At 38.9% G+C, this 20,120-nt stretch overlaps 1 protein-coding gene across 1 annotated transcript in view; it reads right to left on the bottom strand.

Moving 5' to 3' along the window:
• Window positions 1–10,772: 10,772 nt before the first annotated feature.
• ccdc13 (coiled-coil domain containing 13) overlaps window positions 10,773–20,120 on the bottom strand; it is a 10,547-nt gene continuing 1,199 nt past the window's right edge. The window contains exons 3-15 of the mRNA XM_016283750.1: window positions 19,853–20,001; window positions 18,665–18,807; window positions 18,436–18,516; window positions 18,235–18,348; window positions 18,047–18,151; window positions 16,664–16,828; window positions 16,406–16,582; window positions 15,161–15,376; window positions 15,003–15,085; window positions 13,776–13,916; window positions 12,673–12,824; window positions 12,428–12,533; window positions 10,773–10,929 (exon numbers count right to left, since the gene is read on the bottom strand). Of these exons, the coding sequence (XP_016139236.1) occupies window positions 10,773–10,929; window positions 12,428–12,533; window positions 12,673–12,824; window positions 13,776–13,916; window positions 15,003–15,085; window positions 15,161–15,376; window positions 16,406–16,582; window positions 16,664–16,828; window positions 18,047–18,151; window positions 18,235–18,348; window positions 18,436–18,516; window positions 18,665–18,807; window positions 19,853–20,001 (1,789 nt within the window). The remainder of the gene's footprint in view (window positions 10,930–12,427; window positions 12,534–12,672; window positions 12,825–13,775; window positions 13,917–15,002; window positions 15,086–15,160; window positions 15,377–16,405; window positions 16,583–16,663; window positions 16,829–18,046; window positions 18,152–18,234; window positions 18,349–18,435; window positions 18,517–18,664; window positions 18,808–19,852; window positions 20,002–20,120) is intronic.

Raw genomic sequence — 20,120 nt, 5'->3', positions numbered from 1 at the left:
CAGAATGTGAATTACATCACTAACTTACTTAGCAGTAACGCAGTGTTACAACATGACCCATCTGCGCATCTGGGATTCAAACCTCACTAATGTATTCTGCTAGTTAGATAAACTATTTAACAGATAGGCTATAACAGATTGGAGATTAAAATAATAGCAGATTTCTCTTGTTTTAAATAAATGCTAAAAACTGAGATGAAAAAAAAAAGATCTTCAGCAAGAAATTTAATTAAATATCCAGTGATAACTTCCAAAGATTTGTGAATTTTGGTACATTTCCTTTTCTATATAGTGTTGATGTGGCGACTAATAACGCGTGGTAACTTTTAAAGCATGCGTGTGATAACTAGCCCCACTCTATCCTATAGTCAGTCTGAATGAAGCTCGTTGGTTTAGGGCAGGGGTGTTCAAACTTGTTCCTGGAGGGCCGCTGTGCTGCGGTTTTGCCCCAACTCTAATTAAAAACCCTTGAACCAGCTAATCAAGGTCTTCAGACTCAGTAGAAACTTCCAGACAAGTGTGTTGGAACTGGTTGGATCTAAACGTTGCAGGATATTGGCCCTCCAGGAAACAAGATTAAATATCTTAAGTAATTTGGCTTATCTAGTAAAAGTATCTTGATTTAAGAATTTTTTGATATTTTGACTAGAAACAAGACAAAAACACTAAGTAAGATAAGCCATTTTTTGCAGTGTAAGGAGCAGATTCCAGACGCTCCACAGTTCGAGGCACAAAACAAGAGTCCAGGAGGGAGTTGGAGAGGCAGAGGAACAGGGGGAGGGATGGTGGGCCAGGCTCGTGGAGCAGAGAAGGGCCTGAAGGCTGTGAAAGAGTGAGCGCCCAGGGTGGGGCTGGCGGAGAAGGAGGCCAAGGTGGAGTGCAAGCCCACCAGGGTGGAGCAGAAGACCACCAGAGGTGACCAGATGGGCTCGAGGACCACCTCGTGCAGGAGACCACCAAAATGGATCATGCTGGGCAGATGTCCTCCAACGTGGAGCTGACGAGGCAGGTGACCACCAAGGTGGATCAGACAGCACAGGAACAGAGAGCACAGAGATGCTAGTAACAGCCTTTATGGCCGAAACAGGGCAGGCAGATAGTTCAGCAATGGTCTCCCTGGCAGTGACAGGACAGGGTAACAGTTCAGAGAGAATCTCCATTGCCTTGCTCAAACAGACAAGGGATTCCAACACGACCTCCTTGTCCATGACTAGAGAGGCAGAGGATTCATAAACAGCCTCCTTGACTGTTACAAGACCATCAGAGCGTTCAAAAGTGGGTTCCACCACCTTAAGAGGAGTTGAAGCGGACGCCACCGCCTCGGGAAGTTTAGCAGTAGAGGCCACCACCTCTGAAAGAACTGAAGCGGGCTCTGGAGGGGACTCTGAAGGCTCCCGGACTGGAGCGGGCTCTGGAGTGGACTCGGAGACAGGCTCTTGGGAAGCTGGAGTGAACCTTGAAGCAGCCCATGCACACAGAATACCTGAGGCGAAAAGCGAAGACGGCCTTCTTGACTATGGTAGCCACAGAGAAATTGGGCGGCTCTGTAATGGCCCCTGTGGCCGAGACAAGGAGAGTGAGTTGCTCAGTGACAGCCTCTGTGGCAACAGCAGTGAGAGCGAGTGGCTCTGTTGTGGCCTTCGTGACAGCAGCAGTGAGATTGGGCTGTATTGTGGCAGGCTGTTGGGGAGCGGGTTGCTCAGGCTCCTCTGGGACCCCCAGACTTGGGCCAACCAGAGTCAGGGCCTCCAGGACCACCAGATTTGGGACCACCAGAGTCAGGTCCTCCAGGACCACCGAATTTGGGACCACCAGAGTCAGGTCCTCCAGGACGACCGGACTTGGGCCAACCAGAGTTGGGTCGTCCAGGACCACTGGACTTGGGACCATCGGAGTCGTGCCCTCCAGGACCACCGGACTTGGGACCACCAGAGTCAAGTTCTCTGGGACCACCGGACTTGAAACCACCAGAGTCGGGTCCTCCAGGACCATTGGACTTGGGACCACCGCAGAGATGCCAGCTGCTCGCACTGACAATAGAGGTGGCTCTGCTAAACTGGAAACCAGCCTCAAAGGCCTTGGGCCCACCTTAAAGGCTTCATGCAGCATGTTCATAATACCCAGGAACACTGATGTGGTATCCATGACTGCTAAAGGCTCTGGTGTGACGGCCATGCTGTAAAGAGGCCCTGGACTGGCGGCCATCTAGTGAAGAGGCTCTGGACTGGCAGCTATGTCAGGACGAGTCTCTGGAATGGCAGCCATGATGTTAAGAGCCTCTGAAACCACCTCCTCTAAAGCAGATTCTGGATCTGCTTCCTCTGGAGTGGGCTCTAGACTGACAGGAGTGGACCTTGCTGCCCTTCTCTTTCTTGACCAACGCTTCAGCGTGGGGGTCAATGAGGCTCCTGGAGTTGACTTGCCAAGGAAGGTGGGGATGGGACAGTCCCTGCATGTAGAGTCTGGCGGTGGTGTACTACCTTTCCCTCCTTGCGGAGCTGCAAGTAGCTGGAGAAGTTCCAGAAATCCAATGATTCTACCAACTCCATCTCCCAATGCAGTAGGGGTTTGTCCAGGCAGAGGTTAAAAATGTCCTTTAGAGCAGAGTCATTGTAGCCCAGCCCCTCCGCACCACTCAAAAACTCCAGGGCAATCTCCTTCAGGTAAATTCCTCGTTGTCAGAGCATGCGTTGGTGGATGGGGCTGCAGGAAGTGAAGGCTAGTAGGTCGTATGAGCCCATCTTCTGTTGAGTCCTCTAATGGCTTCTTCGTTCTGTCACAGTGCAGGTGGAGAGACGAGGCGAGGACTCAAATGCAAAAAGTATGGGCTCTTTATTAATAAAATAAAACAAAACAACAACAAAAAATACCCCAAGGGGGAACCACAGGCAAGAAGGCCAGAACATGGCACAGCTTGGCAAGGCAAGGGAAGGCCACACAGGTTCAGTCAGAGCAAACCAAAACAAGGAGCACACAGACACATTCGACCACATACAACAACGAAGAAGCACAGGACTGCAAACACAAGGAGAATAAATAGGGAGCAAATGAAGAGGGTAATGAGGGAGACACAGGTGAACCCACTGAAACTATAACAAGGTAACAAGATGGGCGGGGTCAGACAATAGACAGGAGAGAGCACATGACACCAAACAAACACAAGCCATGTGCTCACACAAAAACACAGTGTCATCTGGTGGCCATCATGGGCACACCAGCTGAAGACTGTGACACAAATATTAATTATAAATGTTAATTAGATGTGTTCACTACCTGTCTAGCGATGTGTGTTTATGTTGAAATAAACACATCTTTTCAATTCTTAGACAAACAACGTTGAAGGTACACCATTTTTGAAAACATGCTTGAGCAAACTAAGCAAGGTGAAAATTTCTCTTTTTATTATATGTTTGTTTTCGTTTTGTTTTCACTAATGCTCAATGAACAGGATGCACTGCGAGCTGGGAAGTGAAAACTTTTTGAATTTGAAGATCAGGGTACATTTGACTTATTTGGTCTTCTGGGAAACACTAGGCACAATTAAATAAAAAAAGACATTTAAACAAAACGAGAAAAATGTACACACAGTTGTCCTCAATGTGAAAAGATGGATCTAAAAATCAGACAATCACTGCTGAGAAGGGTTCAAATATGCAAGGTGCAAGAAAAGTAATCCTTTCAATGGGGCTATTTTTATACATTTAATTATTATTTTGTCTTGTGGAGTATATGTAAACATCTGTTATGTAAAATATCTTATCCAGGGCTGTGTTTCCCAAAAGCATCGTAAGCTTACGTTGATCATAGCTCCATTGGAACCAATGGCGCTACGATCAACTTAAGCTTAGGATGCTTAAGTTGCTCAGGACAGTACTTAAAAAAACATGCATTTTGTATGATCTTATTAAGTACTATTTTGCAGATTCTCCATGGGGTTATGCATGTGTAACCGTGTTAATGGCTATTCCCTACAACTGCCCTACTTTTAAATCGGCATCTGCCATGGTGTTTCTAGTTTGTCGCCTCTGATAAATTAGATAGCATACCCGGTTAAAGACGTCACCGCTTGCCACTGGCAGGTATGCTAGTCTCTCCTAATTGGTTCACAGCTAGTCTTGGCAGATGAGGGAAAGTCAGTGATCTATACTTCCAGGCCACCCGCTGCACCTGTAACATGATGTACTCGAGATGCTACAGACCCAGCAAATCCAGATGGTGCTTAATAACTATAATTCACTCGAATGATTCTGGATTACAGACACATGAAGGCCAGCCAGTTTGTATGTTGGTGCTTTATTAGCTACACTGACATACTGGCAGTCGTTCTCTCCGATAGATCCAATCCAGCTTTCATGTGGAGCTTTTACTGTATTTTACAATCAGTGTCTCGAGGCCAATTTCAGATTCATAGTCACTGGAACCACAGAGAGCAATCTTGAGATAAGTGTGTCATGGAAAAATTGTGTGAGAGTGATGGGAAACGTGCTTTGAGAGGATAGACACATAAATCAAGAATGTTTTGTGCATCCAAAAATAGGGGCTCTCCAAAGTTCTTTAAATTGCCTAGTAATAGGAACTGACCCTTTTCTTTCAATGGTTTCATTAAAAGTAATTAAGCTAAAGAAAGAGCTACACCCGTGGGATTGTGGAAAAACGGCATATCTGCATTAAAGTCATGCATGAGCTGCCACCCAGAAGGCCCCTCATAAAATACACTGCCAAACCGTAATGCTGAGGGCCGTGCTGTGGTGCCACTGAGAGCCCCAATCACAGCCCGTCAGAACGCCCAGCTTCTCAAACACCACGCCGGCAGTTTATTGTGCTACTTTCACATGATTTCAGGTCAGGAAAATAACATTTCTGCTAACATTCGGTGTACAAGTAAACTGTGTATTTCGTGTTTCATAATCTCATGCAAATTCACTCATGACTTAATGAGTAATGACAGCCAGACCAATGCATGTACGGAGGTATGTAATGTATGCAATCTCTTACTCGAAGTTTCTCTGCTAATGCGGCGCATCATTTATTTTGATCCTAATTAAGGGATCCGGTGAGCAGGCTGTTTCTCCAGTTTGATATACACTGCCATCTTGTGGTTAAAACAATTGTTGCAGCACCGATTCAAATGAAAAGTGATATTCGCTCATTTTTAGTCAAATTAATACAGGAATCAATCAGAAAAGGAAGAAAGCATCTGATTTGCATACTGATTTACAGTTTAAAAAGACAAACACGGTTATGATTAACCCTATAAAGCTGACTGTATCATGTTTGACATGCACATTTCCAAGGCCTCAACATGATCATAACATTGCTGAAAAACATGTTGCACACAATAGCTACATGCTTTCTGACGTCTGACTGATAGTTTATACTTTTTTAGCTAGTAAAAGTCATTCTCCCTTCATCTAATTTTTTTGCTGTGAAATCTTAACTGATTTTTATATTTAAAAAAAAGTGTATTTGTTCATCTCTCAATCATCATTGTATTGCATTGTATTATATGTTTTGAACATAAAACTAAGCATTTAAATACAGTATCATCTCACTAAGACATTATTGGAAGACAGTGACTGATATTTATAACATTTTATGATAGTTACTGTTATTAAGATCTCATTGATTTACTATATTTGTCATGATCTCCAGCTGGAGTGCCCATGAGCTCCTCTAGAGGGCACTCCATTCTGTACCTTGCCATTCACTCAGGACTCCATTTCCCATAATCCTTTGCCCGGACTCATCAATTGCATCACCTGTCTCTCATCAGATCTCATCATCAGTTCACAGCTGTCTCACATTAGTAGGACTATAAGAACAGCACACTCACTCTCTGTCATCGCTGGTGATTGAATGTTGTATAGCTCTTCCGTGGTTTCTAAGTTTCCGTGTTTCTAGTTTCTCTGTTTCCTTGCCGTCGTATTTTGATCCCTGGACTGTTTTCTTATTTATGATTGTTTTGCTGCCTGCCCTGACCATTGCCTGATTGTCTGGATTACTCTTTTGCCTTGCCACTGCCATCGTTGTTTGTAGTTGTTGACCACGTCTGTTTGACTACGCTCTTATTAAAGCCTTGCAATTGGATCCCCACTTTGTCGTCACGCCTCCCTCCTTACAGAATTAGGTCTATATTACAAGCTACAATTACAACTCAATCTGAATAAAACCATGTTGATTTTTCTCCATATTCTTACTACATCATACTATATGAGCCATAATAGCTTACGATAAAAGTAATATGGTACACAAATACAAAGTTTTTTTAAGGTTCAATAAACTGTTCAAATCTTAAAGGGGTCCTATTATGCTTTTTCACTTTTTCAACTTTAGTTAGTCTGTAATGTTGCTGTTTGAGCATAAAAAAGATCTGCAAAGTTACAAAGCTCAAAGTCCACTTCAAAAGGAGATATTTTATTTAACAGAAATCACTTTTTAAAAAACTACAACGAACGACTCGTTTGGACTACAACGCATATTTTCCGGGATTTGTGATATCACAAAGCTCGACGAACGGGACGAGACCTGGTTGAGCTGCACTAGAGAAGGCAATGAGTGTTATCACTATGTCAGAGACACACTAGCTTTCCCAAGGCAGAAGAACTTAGAGTGGTTACAATCATTCGGGTTTAAATCGCGCTCAAATTTATTTGATTTTGACGCAATATTTACACTGAAGCTGGCAGTGGTAATATATTAATGATATTTCCCAACCAGGCACCAAGTGGTGCCAATCACAGCACACACTGGCCCAGCTAACCAATCACAGCACATTTCTTATTTCAGAAGGCGGGCCTTCATTTGATACAGGAACTATTAGAGCCGTTCATGCCAGACTGGGGAGAAAGGTGTTGTAATAATGTAAAATATGAGAAAAATAATGTGTTTTTTGAACAACCTAGTATGAGAGCTAAACAAAATCAAGACTTTGTAAAAGAGCATAGTAGGACCCCTTTAACAAAAGTAACAGATCAAAAACTAGTGCTTGATTTAGGCCCAGGTTTTTAGTTTGTTTGTTTCCCAGCACTTGATTACAGTGTCCATGTAAAGCACTGTGCATGTGACTACAATTAATGACTGCAGTAATGTGTACAGCATTTAATCTTTTTTAATTACAAGCTAATTAATTAATGATTGCATACTGATTACGTTTTCTGTAATTGCAATGTAGCCTGGAAACCGTCATGTAAAACGTGACCTGATAAACTTCAGTTAACCAACATGCTAGAGTTTGATTTCTTTCATTATCACAGTGTGAAATGAATGCATGTATTCACACGGCTGTGATTTGCTCTCACCTCTTTCACAACGCCATCAAAACTGGCACAGTCCACTTTAACCTCTGCCTGCACAGCGGGGACTTATTTGCCCAAGTTCCTGGATGTAGTCAATGGTGTGGAGGAAGCACTGGTCCGGAACGAGGGAATACCTTGGAGGAGCGGCACAGAGAAAGGGCCATTCAAAGGTGGAATGACAAATAGGTGAGACTGTTTACGTACACGCTGTTGACACAAGTATGCATTTGGCTTGGTGGGTTATTGCTGGGTATTCGGGAATAAATCTGAACCTTTCAGGGCTACTGGGGTCCTGCAAAACAATGCCAATCTGTTTGGTTTGAAGCCACATATTTCAAAGTGATGGGTTTCCCACTGCTTCTTATGTTTTGTACTGTACCAAGTGTTTTGAAATAAGTACTGAAATCATTTTGCACCTAAAATTGTCATGTAGTGAAAAGTATTTTAAAATGATTATTTATTCATTATATATAATAGTATAATATATGATATTAGTAATATAGAGAGAGGTCAATATAATTTAATGGGCAGACAATGAAAATATTAGATTCCTTTAATCCTAAAAACAAAACTCAAGTAAATTTACTTTTTGAATTTTTTATTTTTTATTTTATTTATTTTTTTTTTTACTTCATGGTAAATGTTTTTGGCACTTATGTGTACACACACAAACACAAAAACATGATTTGAAATAATTACATGGTCCACATGAATTGCATCTAGTAGAAACAAAATCTTACTGAAAAAAATCAACCTCAAATTTGGAATACGACTTGTTTAGATTTATGGCTGTTGATTTTCACACATTTTTAAAGTAATGTTTTGGAAAATATGTATTTCATATGAAATTTAAAAAAAAAAGTATTTTTGTGCATCTTGTGCATCATAAAAATAAATGTAAACATATATGTGTGTGTGTGTGTGTGTGTGTGTGTGTGTGTGTGTTTTTATTTTTTATTTTATTTATTTTTTTTTTTACTTCATGGTAAATGTTTTTGGCACTTATGTGTACACACACAAACACAAAAACATGATTTGAAATAATTACATGGTCCACATGAATTGCATCTAGTAGAAACAAAATCTTACTGAAAAAAATCAACCTCAAATTTGGAATACGACTTGTTTAGATTTATGGCTGTTGATTTTCACACATTTTTAAAGTAATGTTTTGGAAAATATGTATTTCATATGAAATTTTAAAAAAAAGTATTTTTGTGCATCTTGTGCATCATAAAAATAAATGTAAACATATATGTGTGTGTGTGTGTGTGTGTGTGTGTGTGTGTGTGTTTCTGTGTGACATGCCTTTTTAAACTTTTGACTTTGAATTGAATTTACAAAAGAATTTATAACAGTTTAAGTTGGAAATTTGAGATTTCATTTTCAGGTCTATGTAATGAATGTAAAGTATCAAATGTAATAAATGGATCATAACTCTTCAATAAATATAATTTAGTACAATGAAATCCCCTAAAAATAGAAAATATCAAATTTAACTAAAATATAGTACATTAATTTCATTGGAAGGGCTCCATCTGATAAAACTAAACTCTTGTGTTGGCAAACAAATACATGGCTTTCTACATGTCAAGAGAAAGTCTGTCTGCTTGAATGTGATGATCAGATCGTCCGCTCAGTTGTCTTTGGTTCATCAGGTCTCAATCATATACAGAAAACAAGGGGATTTGTTTTTTTTAGCCATGCATATAAAGTGTAGCATGCCCTACATTACAGGCCTGATATAACATGAAGCACTGAGTCAATGATGCTTGCTTGGATTGCAGAGGTCAAGTTGTATTCACCATTCCAGGATACAGGAAAACATGAAAATAGCAATAGTCTGTTATAGCATGGCAGTCTGTTAATGTAGCGACACCCTGAGATCTTGTTGACTTGTGCAAGCACAGCAGAAAATACACCATTTGGGCACTATGATGCCTTAAACATGTCATCTCAACATGATGTGCTGACTAACATACTAAAGCATAAAAACCATATTAAAGCATAACTTTAACTGTAGTGTGTTATTCGATATTACATCTAAATGACATTACATTTTAAGTTAATAAATTACATTATATTTTACATTTATATATTTTATATTTAAAATGTACTTAATGTGTAATTACAAATATATTTAAATACAAGATATACAAGTTCTAATAGAAATTACATTCAATATATTTAAGTTTGCCATAAATGATTGTCAGTACATTTGACAACACAATTAACCATATTTCTAAGACAACAAAATTATGCAATTACACATAAAGATTAAGATTACGTCCTACTTACGAAGATCAAAAAACACTCTTAATTTCAACTAACTGCATTAAATATAAATTTAAACTATAATACATTTTAATTTTACCGCAAATAGCATGCAATTAAATGTCTGAAAACGCTACATTCAGCTTGCACTCAAGTATATTCTTTTTAAATATAGTATTCCCATATTAAGTACACTCTTTAAAAGTATGCTTTACTTCTATTTAACAAGGTACGTTTTGACAGAATTTTCTTTTTTTTGGTGAACTGCCCCTTTAAAGCGTCACGCCAGCCTTTACAACTGCAATTAAGCTGTGTCAAATGTCCCTTTGCTTGTTGAACATCTGTTATCTACAATCTCATTTCAAACACAAGTTCTTTTAATTTCTTCACTGTAAATAAGGCTTAGTTTCCAATCCTGGATGATATTTTGGTCTTGTGGTGCTTGCACTCGTAACAGCCTTGGGCTTGCCAGTGTCCCTCAGGCTTCTGGGAAGATGAAATAGTGCGCTGTTTCAAGAGGAGCACACTGCTTCAGCCACAGGTTTAAATTAAGCATGGTGGAGCAGTGTCGGGAGGGGAGGCCTCAAACCCCCTCCGGCCACATAGGAAAGAGAATAACTCATGTATGGCAGCATGAATGCGCCGGCTGATACGCTAAATGTAAACAAGAGGAGAGACACGGAAAGCGAGGGGTCAAGTCATCGCACACGTATCGCTTGAGCAGGGCACGGTGCACATTCTGCCGAGCTCATTTTGGTCTTGCTTTTCATTTTTGGTTTCACACCATGACACACAAATCAAATATTAATGAGCAATGTGCGTCAGAAAAGAAGGCAGGAAAGTTTGTTTCCACTTTAGAGTGCCAAAAAGAGAAAAAAAACACTTGGTTTACCTTGATAATTTCTTAAAATGTTCCTACCGTTAATAAACAAACAGGTTCTCATTATTATTCTATTCTTTTCACAACTGTTCCTCCAGCACAGAGTGAAACATGTATTATATCTCATTCATATCTCATGTCTTCACAATGCTGATCGGACTCATGAAATAAAGGGTCAGTTTTGTATGTGCGTGTGTGTGTGTGTGTTGTCAACAGCAAACATGGCAACATACAGAGCGATCGTCCCCTTAACTTAACTGCCAGTGTTGTCCTTCAGGGATCTGTGTTTGCTAGCAAAGACCCTTCATCAGTCCAGTCCCCTGCTAAGTCCCCTGCTCATGCTTTCTGTGGGCCTGCTGGAATTCCTGTTTTGCTTGGGCCAGCATGTCCTTGTAGAATTGCAAGCCTTCTTTCTTTTCCTTCAAGGCATTCTTCAGAGCGGTTCTCAAGGAATAATTTTCTTCTAGTTGCAGTGCCAACCTGCATGGACAAAAAAATACATTTAGTTACTGGTCTGAAGCAAGCAGTTTGAGAGAGCATCACTATTACAATTGCTCATATTATGTACAATGGTTTTAACTTGGCATGTGGCTCATTCTCTGCTTAGTTCTGTCATGACAACTCTCGTAGAGTTTAGCATGGTAATGTGCATGACAATGTTAATGTGTTTGGTCTTGCCGGAATAGATCTACTAAGCTGCTGCTGCAGCTGCAGCGAAAGAGCAAGTACAGAGACTTGCTACTGCCAATACATCCACAACATACTGCTCCGAGCATGTAAGAAATACTGCTGCTAACATATATGAAATAACCCTCATATAACATACATTAAATCGCCCCGTAGCAGATCTATACAGGTGGAGCTGGGGAGGTGGAGGGTTTCTGAAGTGCGCTGCAACTGCTACAGCAACCACTAGCCGAGTATTTGAATGTTGAGCAGCAAGCTCATTGGCTGCTGATGCAAAAAAAGAAACAATCAGCTGCGCCATCTGAATAATGATGCGATTATATCAGATTGCGCCATCTAGAGTTTCATGACAAAACACTATTTATTCTACAGACATGAATGATATCCAAATAGTGTTGCTAGTAGTAAGTGCTATCATGTTCTAAGTGACCTCATGTTCTAAGTTGAGGGTGTACAGAGAGAGCTGCTGCAAGAAAAGTGCATGATCCAAGTTTTCCTAATCACACATGAGACATGCTTTATATTAAGCGCTTCAAACTAAGCCTACAGTTTAAAGCGACTTGTCAAATGCGTGTGCTGTTTAATGCATTTGTTTTATGTTTGATTTCAAAACCTAGGTACATACATACCTAGGTCATTTCACTTCAACATAAAGGCAGTTTCAATAAATAAGTGTCCAGTAAATTTGCAGTGTAAAGCTGCAAGGTTTTGCTAGCAGCGGGAAGGTGATTTTCTCTCACAATCAGGGCAAAATACTGTGAACAAAATGAGTAATTCAGTGATCTAGATACTGGGCATGTGTACTGTATATCCACTTTCAGGCAAAACCTTACTCACTGCTTAACTGTTCCATTAACAGATAACAGAGTTTGTTATACAAATGCGTCAGACATTGCCTTGGTAATGCAAATGTTTACAGATGCTATGAGATGTAAATACACCGCTTTATAGAGGATGATGAGATATTTATGTTTGCGTTGCTTGAATAGCACGCTTGACCAGTTGGAAACTAGTAGCCAGGAAACGAACAAGTGACCAATCCTGAGTGGCAACATTACTATACTCGTTCTACCAGCACGGTTCTCCAGTACGGAAATCCGAGCCGAGAATGGTTTGTAATCATGCTGTGCCAAAACAAGCTCAAGTGGAAATAACTGTAACCATTCCTTACCGTTCTTAGAGCTGTTTGGCTCAATGGTAGAAAACCAGCTTATTTGATAGTTGCTGAAATATCTTTTCGTACTAAAATGAGGTTGCATGTGAAAACTAAGTTTAGGAACAAAAGCCGTACAGTGCTTTGAGTTCACCAAGTTGTGCATCACGGGTGACATCAGAGGGGCTTCTGGGAGACGAACCCTCCTGTTTGTCAGGGAGACTCAGAGTGCTGCCTGAGCTTCCTACATCAGGCCCAAAGGATTTCAGTTTGATATTCAATATTCAATGAACCTTGGATTTTACAATGTAATACTGGTTTCAGTGAGACTCCTACCATGAGAAATATAATTCAAGTTCAGTCTACATGAGGTCATACAGAACCTGTTCTACTCCTATTAGACGTTTGCAGACTCGCTTCTTTCCTTAAGTCCAGTTTGGCTTTCTCCAGCTGCTGCTCCAGTGAGACTGAACGCTGCCACTCCAGTCTGAGTTTCTGCTCAGCTTCTGCACACTGGCACTTCGCCTCTTCTTCACTGTAGCATTAATTAAGACAAACAGCCATTCCCTTGAAAAACCCATTGCTTAGCCCATATGCCAGGGGTTCCCAAACGGGGTTTCGTGAGGGAACTGCAGTGGGTTTGTGAGTTGATGAAAAGCTAGTAATTCATAATATTAAATGTAAGATTAAAATAAAAACAAGGGGCTGCCCGATAATTAAGATATAGCTTGCTGCAATTATCAAATCAAATCCTGTGATCTAATTAAATAATGCAGAGTGAAGCGGGAGCAGCTTGTGATCCGGTGTTTTCAGCGTTTCAGTTCACAGTAAATGCAGTCAATAAAATGCAGTTTAAAGTGCATATGGGAATGCAAGGTCTGCTAGGTTTACTTCATTGTCATATTTTGGAACGTTTTCGTTTTTGTAAAGAAAATTTACAGCATTTCACCTGTATCTTGCCAAAATAAAAGCTTAAGGATTTGAAATGTTAAAAGCTAGAGGATTTGAACATTTGAATGTGGAGATTTAATAATAATAATAATAATAATAATTAATTAATAATAATAATTATTATAGACAAATAAAAAGTCAAAATAAAACATTATCTAGATTGTCATATAATATCATATTGATATAGTTTGGAATGTCCTGTGACCATTAACCATCATCAGAAAACAGTGAAAATGCGAAGTATTAACGTAAAATCTCACAGGGACTTCAAGTAAACATTAAATGGGTTTGGCTGACAAAACATTTTGGAAATCCCTGGCATCGGTACTGTTGAAGCTTTTGAAAGATTCTTTTATTAAGCAGAATCAGATGGTATTAGGTAACAGTGGGTGAATTTTAACACCATTCAAAGAGACACCATACACCTATGCTCTTTCCAAACCCATATAATTCTTTTCATTCTTTCATCCATGGAACCTTAATGAAGATGTTTTGAAGAAAGTTATTAATAACATAATTATTGATTCTGTCCTACCTGGTTTGCTGCACTTTGGTCAGCTCCAGCAGTCTGTCTCTCTCCACACTGGCAGCTTGATAAAGACCCTTATACTCCGCACACTGAGCCTGGAGCGCTGGGATTTTAACAGCACACTCTGGACAGGCTGCTTGTGCATCTCTGAAATAACATGCAATGCCTTCACTCACGTTGCTGTATTAGATAGCAGGAGACACTGCAGACTGTAGGAAGTGTGTGTGAGGTGTGTGTCAGAGGTGTAAAGAGAACCTGAAAATCATACTTGAGTAAAAGTACAGATACCTTACAGTGAAAATTACTCCACTACACGTTACAAGTCACCAATTCCAAAACAACTTGAGTAAAAGTCTTAGAGTATCTGATTTTAACAGTACTTCAGTATTTTACTTATAATAAATGTAGTCTCAAATATGCACTAGTCAAAGAGACATGCCAGTGAAAAACTGTAACATTGTGGAGAAGCTGGAGGCAGAGGCAAGGACCTATGTGCAGGTTTTAATGGAAAAACTAGTACAAACAATAAACCAAAAACCACAGGGAACAAGGAACAGAATGATGGGCAAACAGATAATCATTACATTCAACAACCCACAAGAAACTAAAGAAACACTAGGGCTATATATATATACACATGGGGCTAACATGCTTAACAAGATAACAAGACACTAGTAATGGAAGCAACGGAGCTTTTCAAAGCTTCCAATCAATTGAACCAATTGCTTTGCAAAATGATTCACTGTTTCGAAGCGCTCGAAACACCACACACTGGTGACGCCTGCTGGTCAAAAGTGTGTAAATGCAACAAAAACTCAGGCTAAAGCATGGATAAAAACAGCTTTTAATTATGGTTAATTATTCATATTTCCCATGAGCTGATTCGTTACAACCCATTGCAAATGTTTTATTGAAAGTATAATTCATTAAATGCAATAGAAATCATAAAATACCATTAAATATGAAGTGTCTGTATAACGTGGTTTTTAAAATATTTTATATTAATTTGCAAGGCTTTTTTTGAGAGCTTGTATATAGAGGCCAGTAAGAGACTATTAACTACTTCTCATACTTTTAATTACACAAATGTCTCGTTAAAATCTACAAATTGATGAAATTGATCCGAGATCAGGTAAAAACCATAGACAATGGTTAAATGGTTCGCTGCTGGTGAGTAAAAACACAAGCCAATTTTCATTTTTGGGTGAACTAACCCTTTAAGAATGATAATACCTGGCAGAGTTTGACTCCCTGCTGTTCTCATGTCGTGATGTCGAAGGCCTGATGTTAGTTTGACTCTTACACTCTGACTGCTTCTGCTCCAGACACACAAAACATGCATAAGCAGGAGAAAGACAACAGCGCTGATGATGTGATCAGACATGTCATACCATGAGGGTGATTTGCTCTTTGACCTTGAAGAGCTGCTCCAGCTCTTTGACCTTGTTCTCCTTCTCTGAGACCATGGCTTTGAGCTGCTGGACGAGCGAGGCGTGCTGCTGGGCCTCGCTGTGCAGATGTCTCTCCAGGCCCTGCTGAGCCTCCTCACGCTGGGACCCTTTCTGACTTAGATGCCCGAGCATGGCCTGCCACTTCGCCTGCTGCTTCTGTCGGAGGAGCGAGTCAGAGATCAGCCCTGCTCAAATATTCAATATCACCTGCTTGTGTTGGAGGAGGGAGCCAAGAGTTCATTGGAATTTTATGTTCTTTCTGGTTCATACATACTGTTTGCTATTCCTGTGCATTTATTATTATTTACAAGCATATCTACAATATATTACTATATACAATAATGTCTGTTCGATGTCTAACATTAGATTTCATGAAAAACGCGGTAATACTTTAGATTATGGAACACTATTCACTATTTACTAGTTACTTATTGGCATGATGTATGTTGCTAGCATCATAGTACTTATAAAGCACATATTAATGCCTAGTTCTGCCTGACCATATTCTGGATCCCTTAACCCACCCTATACCTAAACATAACTACCATAACAACTACCTTACTTACTAATAAGCAGCAAATTAGGAGTTTTTTTTTAGGAAAAACTATAGCTAATAGTGTGAATATGTGCTGCTTAATCTAAAGTGTTACCAACATTCTGTTTATAAGTTGTTATTTATTCAGACAAAAATATTTATTTACATTTATATTTATGTATTTAAATACTGTATATATAGGGTAAAATATAGTTATAGATTTATTTATTATCATTATTAATGACATTAATATTTATATATTTATTAATATTAATATTTTATAAATAATTTATATTCATAAATACGGTTGCAAAGGGGTGACACATTTCCGGAAACTTTCCAAAAATCCCTGGAATGTTCCAAAAAATCCTGGAAGTATTTCAATATATCGCTGTCTAACTGTTTAATCTAGAACCTTGGTGTCTTTTAGCAGCTTGCGAGTCATATGTGTTGGGTTCTTACAGTATTTTGTCCCACAAATTGGATTTTAGAATTTGAAATGTTCTTCACACTAAGGAAGAAATGTTCACTGAAAGGTTCTTCGGAAAATCCCAAAATAAAACCCCCTTTTGAAACCTTTGTTTTTAAGAGTGTATGATATTTATACATTCTGCATTGGGGTATCACACAGTAATTCAAGAATCTGTTACCAATAAGACATCGACCAGCTCATCGTCGTGTTTGCCTTTATCCAGCAGAGTGCTGATCTGGCTCTTCAGCGCTTTGACTTCTGTGCTCAACACTTTGTTCCTGGATTTAGAGGCCTCCAGTTTCTTCTTCGTGTCTGAGTGCTCCTCAAGAAGAACTTCATAATCCACTGTGAGCTTCTGCAAACACACGTCATTATCGAAATGTGAAATGTTATAACACAAATGGACCCGTAAAGCTGTTTAATCAACGTGCACAACCTCCAGTGTCCCCTTCCTCTCCCTCTCTATGTGACGGATGTGGCTGAGGTTTCTGTCTTGAGTCTTCAGTAGGCCTCCCGTTCCTGTGATCTCCTCCTCCAGGCCGAGGTCACATAACTGCTTCCTGTGAGAGGACTGGCTCAGCTGCTGTTCCAGGTCTCGCATCTTCAGTGTATAAAATGTTTAACAGTATTAAGTGACCTATGAATACAACAGAGCAAATTCCAATAATGGGTGAAATCATTGAAGCCTGTTTCCATATGGAATGGTTGTTTCAAGCTAATATTAATTCTGTCCAATGAGTTTGTGATTAGTGGATAATGACTCTTTAGATACTTTTGCAGAGATTTCCATTTTTTATGAAAAATGTTAGAATAAATATAAAAGTATCATCGTTATTATAACAGCATTTCTTTGTCATTGCAAGAAAAATGTCAGAATTTTGCAATATTAATTCATAATTGCAAGAAAAAAGTTTGAATAGTGAGATTAAAAAAAAGTTGCAGTTACTTTTATTTTTTATTCCATGGTGAAAAAAAATACATGCACACAGACAATTGTTTGGGTTTATATGTCACAATTCTGTTTTTATCTCATAATTCTGACTTTTTTCTCAGAGCTGCGAGAAACAAAGTCTGAACTGTGAGATATAGATTCTGAATCACAAGAAAAATAGACTCAATTATAAGATAGTTGTGAGACAATTGCAATATGTGACCCTGGACCACAAAACCAGTCTTAAGGGTCAATTTTTCAAAATTGAGATTTATACCTCATCTGAAAGCTGAATAAATAAGCTTTCCATTGATGTATGGTTTGTTAGGATCGGACAATATTTGGCAATCTTTGAAAATCTGGAATCTGAGGGTGCAAAAAAAATCTAAATATTGAGAAAATCATCTTTAAAGTTGTTCAAATGAAGTTCTTAGCAATGCATATTACTCATCAAAAATTAAGTTTTGATATATTTACAGTAGGAAATTTACAAAATATTTCATGGAACATGATCTTTACTTAATATCCTAATGATTTTTGGCATAAAAGAAAAATCTATAATTTCAACCCATACAATGTATTGTTGGCTATTGCTACAAATGAGTTTCTCACAATATCTCGCAATTTGGACTTTTTGGGGAATTATGAGAAAAAAGACTTGAAACTCGAAACTTACAGGTAAAAAAAAGAAAGTCTATTTTGAATGACAAATCCAAAAGAATTCTGATTATGAAACAGCACGTTTGCTTTGCTCGTGAAAATGTCCAAAACAGAATAGCCCTTCTCAATGCATGAAAGCTGATTAACATGTATAACAAACGAGTGAATAATCAGTATCTAAAACAAATCAGCCACGTTAAAAGTTGAGGCAATGTTCTGAAGACTCACTCTGTTCTGAAGGGCGAGGATCTGCTGAGAACGGCCTCTCCAGCCTCCCGGGTTACACAGTATCTGCTGAATATTGACGTCCTCGCCCACCTCACAGCTCAACACCTGACAAAACAGTTCCACTAAATCATCACATGATGTTTACTGGAACCAATTCATATGAATGACAGGATTTATTGTGAACAAACCTTGTGTGCTATTTTTAACTCTTGTTTACAGGTCTGGATCTGGTTGCGGTATTCAGTCATTTTGAGTTGGGCTGTAGATAGTTTCTCCTGCAGGGATTGTACTACGGGGCTGTTCTACACAAAAACACATTGAAACGAATGTCATTCAAAACAGTTACCAACGTCTAATCATGTACCAAATGATGATCAACACAATATTACTTCAAGATGGTCGTTCACAGTCCTTGAATCCTGCTTTTTGGTTGTCTTCTTGCCAGGATTAAGTAACAATGTGGCCTGAAGCTAATAAAACAGCAATGATATTGATGAAACCCCACACTGAGAAGGAGCTGACAAAAGCAACTTTGAATGCATCATGCTGTAGCACAGAACAGTGCACAAAAAAACGCATCCGAAATCAAAGGAGTTAACGATTCTGTTTTATCTTTACCTCTTTCTCCAGTTCTTTGACCCGATTGTTTGCTTGTTTCGTTTTGGTCTTCTCTCGTTCTATTTCAGCTGCTAATTCTCGATTCTTTTTTGACAGTTCCACAATTTTGGTTGCTGCTGCATCTCCTGCCAGACCAGCAGTACCTTCACAAAGAAAGCACAAAAAAGACTGTCACACACTCATTATATACCAGACTCACTGCACTTAATGTATGAATGGCATTGCATTAGGATGGCAGGACAAGTAGCATCTTTCAAAATATATGTTGTTATATACAGTAATGTTCCTAATGTTTTTGAAAGAAAATTAAGATTTTTGTTTTACAAGGATGCATTAAATTGATCAAAAGTGACAGTAAATACATTTGTAATGTAATAATAGATTTCTATTTCAAATACATGTTCTGCTCATCAAAGAACCCTACAAATAAAAGTGGTCACCATTTTGAACACAAATGTGGGTCAAAATAAGGGTCAAGTTTTCAATATTGAGATTTATGCATCATCTGAAAGCTGAATAAATAAGCTTTCCATTGATGTATGGTTTGTTAGAATTGGCCCGTGATACAACTATTTGAAAATCTGGAATCTGAGGGTGCAAAAAAATCTAAATATTGAGAAAATCATCTTTAAAGTTGTCCAAATGAAGTTCTTAGCAATGCATATTACTAATCAAAAATTAAGTTTTGATACATTTACGGTAGGAAATGTAAAAAATATCTTCATGGAACATGATCTTTACTTAATATCCCAATGATTTTTGGCATAAAAGAAAAATGTATAATTTTGACCCATACAATGTATTGTTGGCTATTGCTACAAATATCCCCCAGTGTCTTAACACTGCTTTTGTGCTGCAGGGTCACAAATGGTTTTCAACATTGATAACATACATCAAACATAAGCTTTGAAATCCATCACAGGACTAAATTACATTTTGAAACAATACAATTTTTTATGCAGAAGGCTTGACTGCCTTCAGAAATATTGAAAAATAGTAGTAATACACTTTGACTTCATGCAGCCACTTACCTCTACACTCTTAGACTCTCTGAGTAAAGAGAAACACTTTAGAATATGATTTGTTTGCAGATGCCACATGCAGTGCAATACATTTTCGGATGTAAGAGTTGTAATTTTTTTGGGGCCTCTATCAAGCTCACAGCAATAGAAATGGTGCACTGTTTACCTGCTAAAGCCAATCTTTCCTCGTCTCTCTTCTTCCTCAGGTGTTTTATCTCAAAGTCTTTCTCACTCTGCAGTTTATGGAGTCTGCCGTTCTCATCTCTCAGCTCCCTCACATGAGCATGCAGCTGTTTGTTTTCATTCTGCATCACTCTGAATTAGAGTACAATTACTATTTCATTAATACACACTGCATATCGAATTAACACATGGTAAATGTGTGTGTGTGTGTGTGTGTGTGTGTGTGTGTGAGTGTGTGAGTGTGTGTGTGT

This window comes from Sinocyclocheilus grahami, unplaced genomic scaffold, assembly GCF_001515645.1.
Source record: "Sinocyclocheilus grahami isolate Dianchi unplaced genomic scaffold, SAMN03320097.WGS_v1.1 scaffold176.1, whole genome shotgun sequence".
Classification (NCBI taxonomy): domain Eukaryota; kingdom Metazoa; phylum Chordata; class Actinopteri; order Cypriniformes; family Cyprinidae; genus Sinocyclocheilus; species Sinocyclocheilus grahami.
Note: the sequence above shows the minus strand (reverse complement) of the source record. Positions and strands in the feature narration are given on the sequence as shown.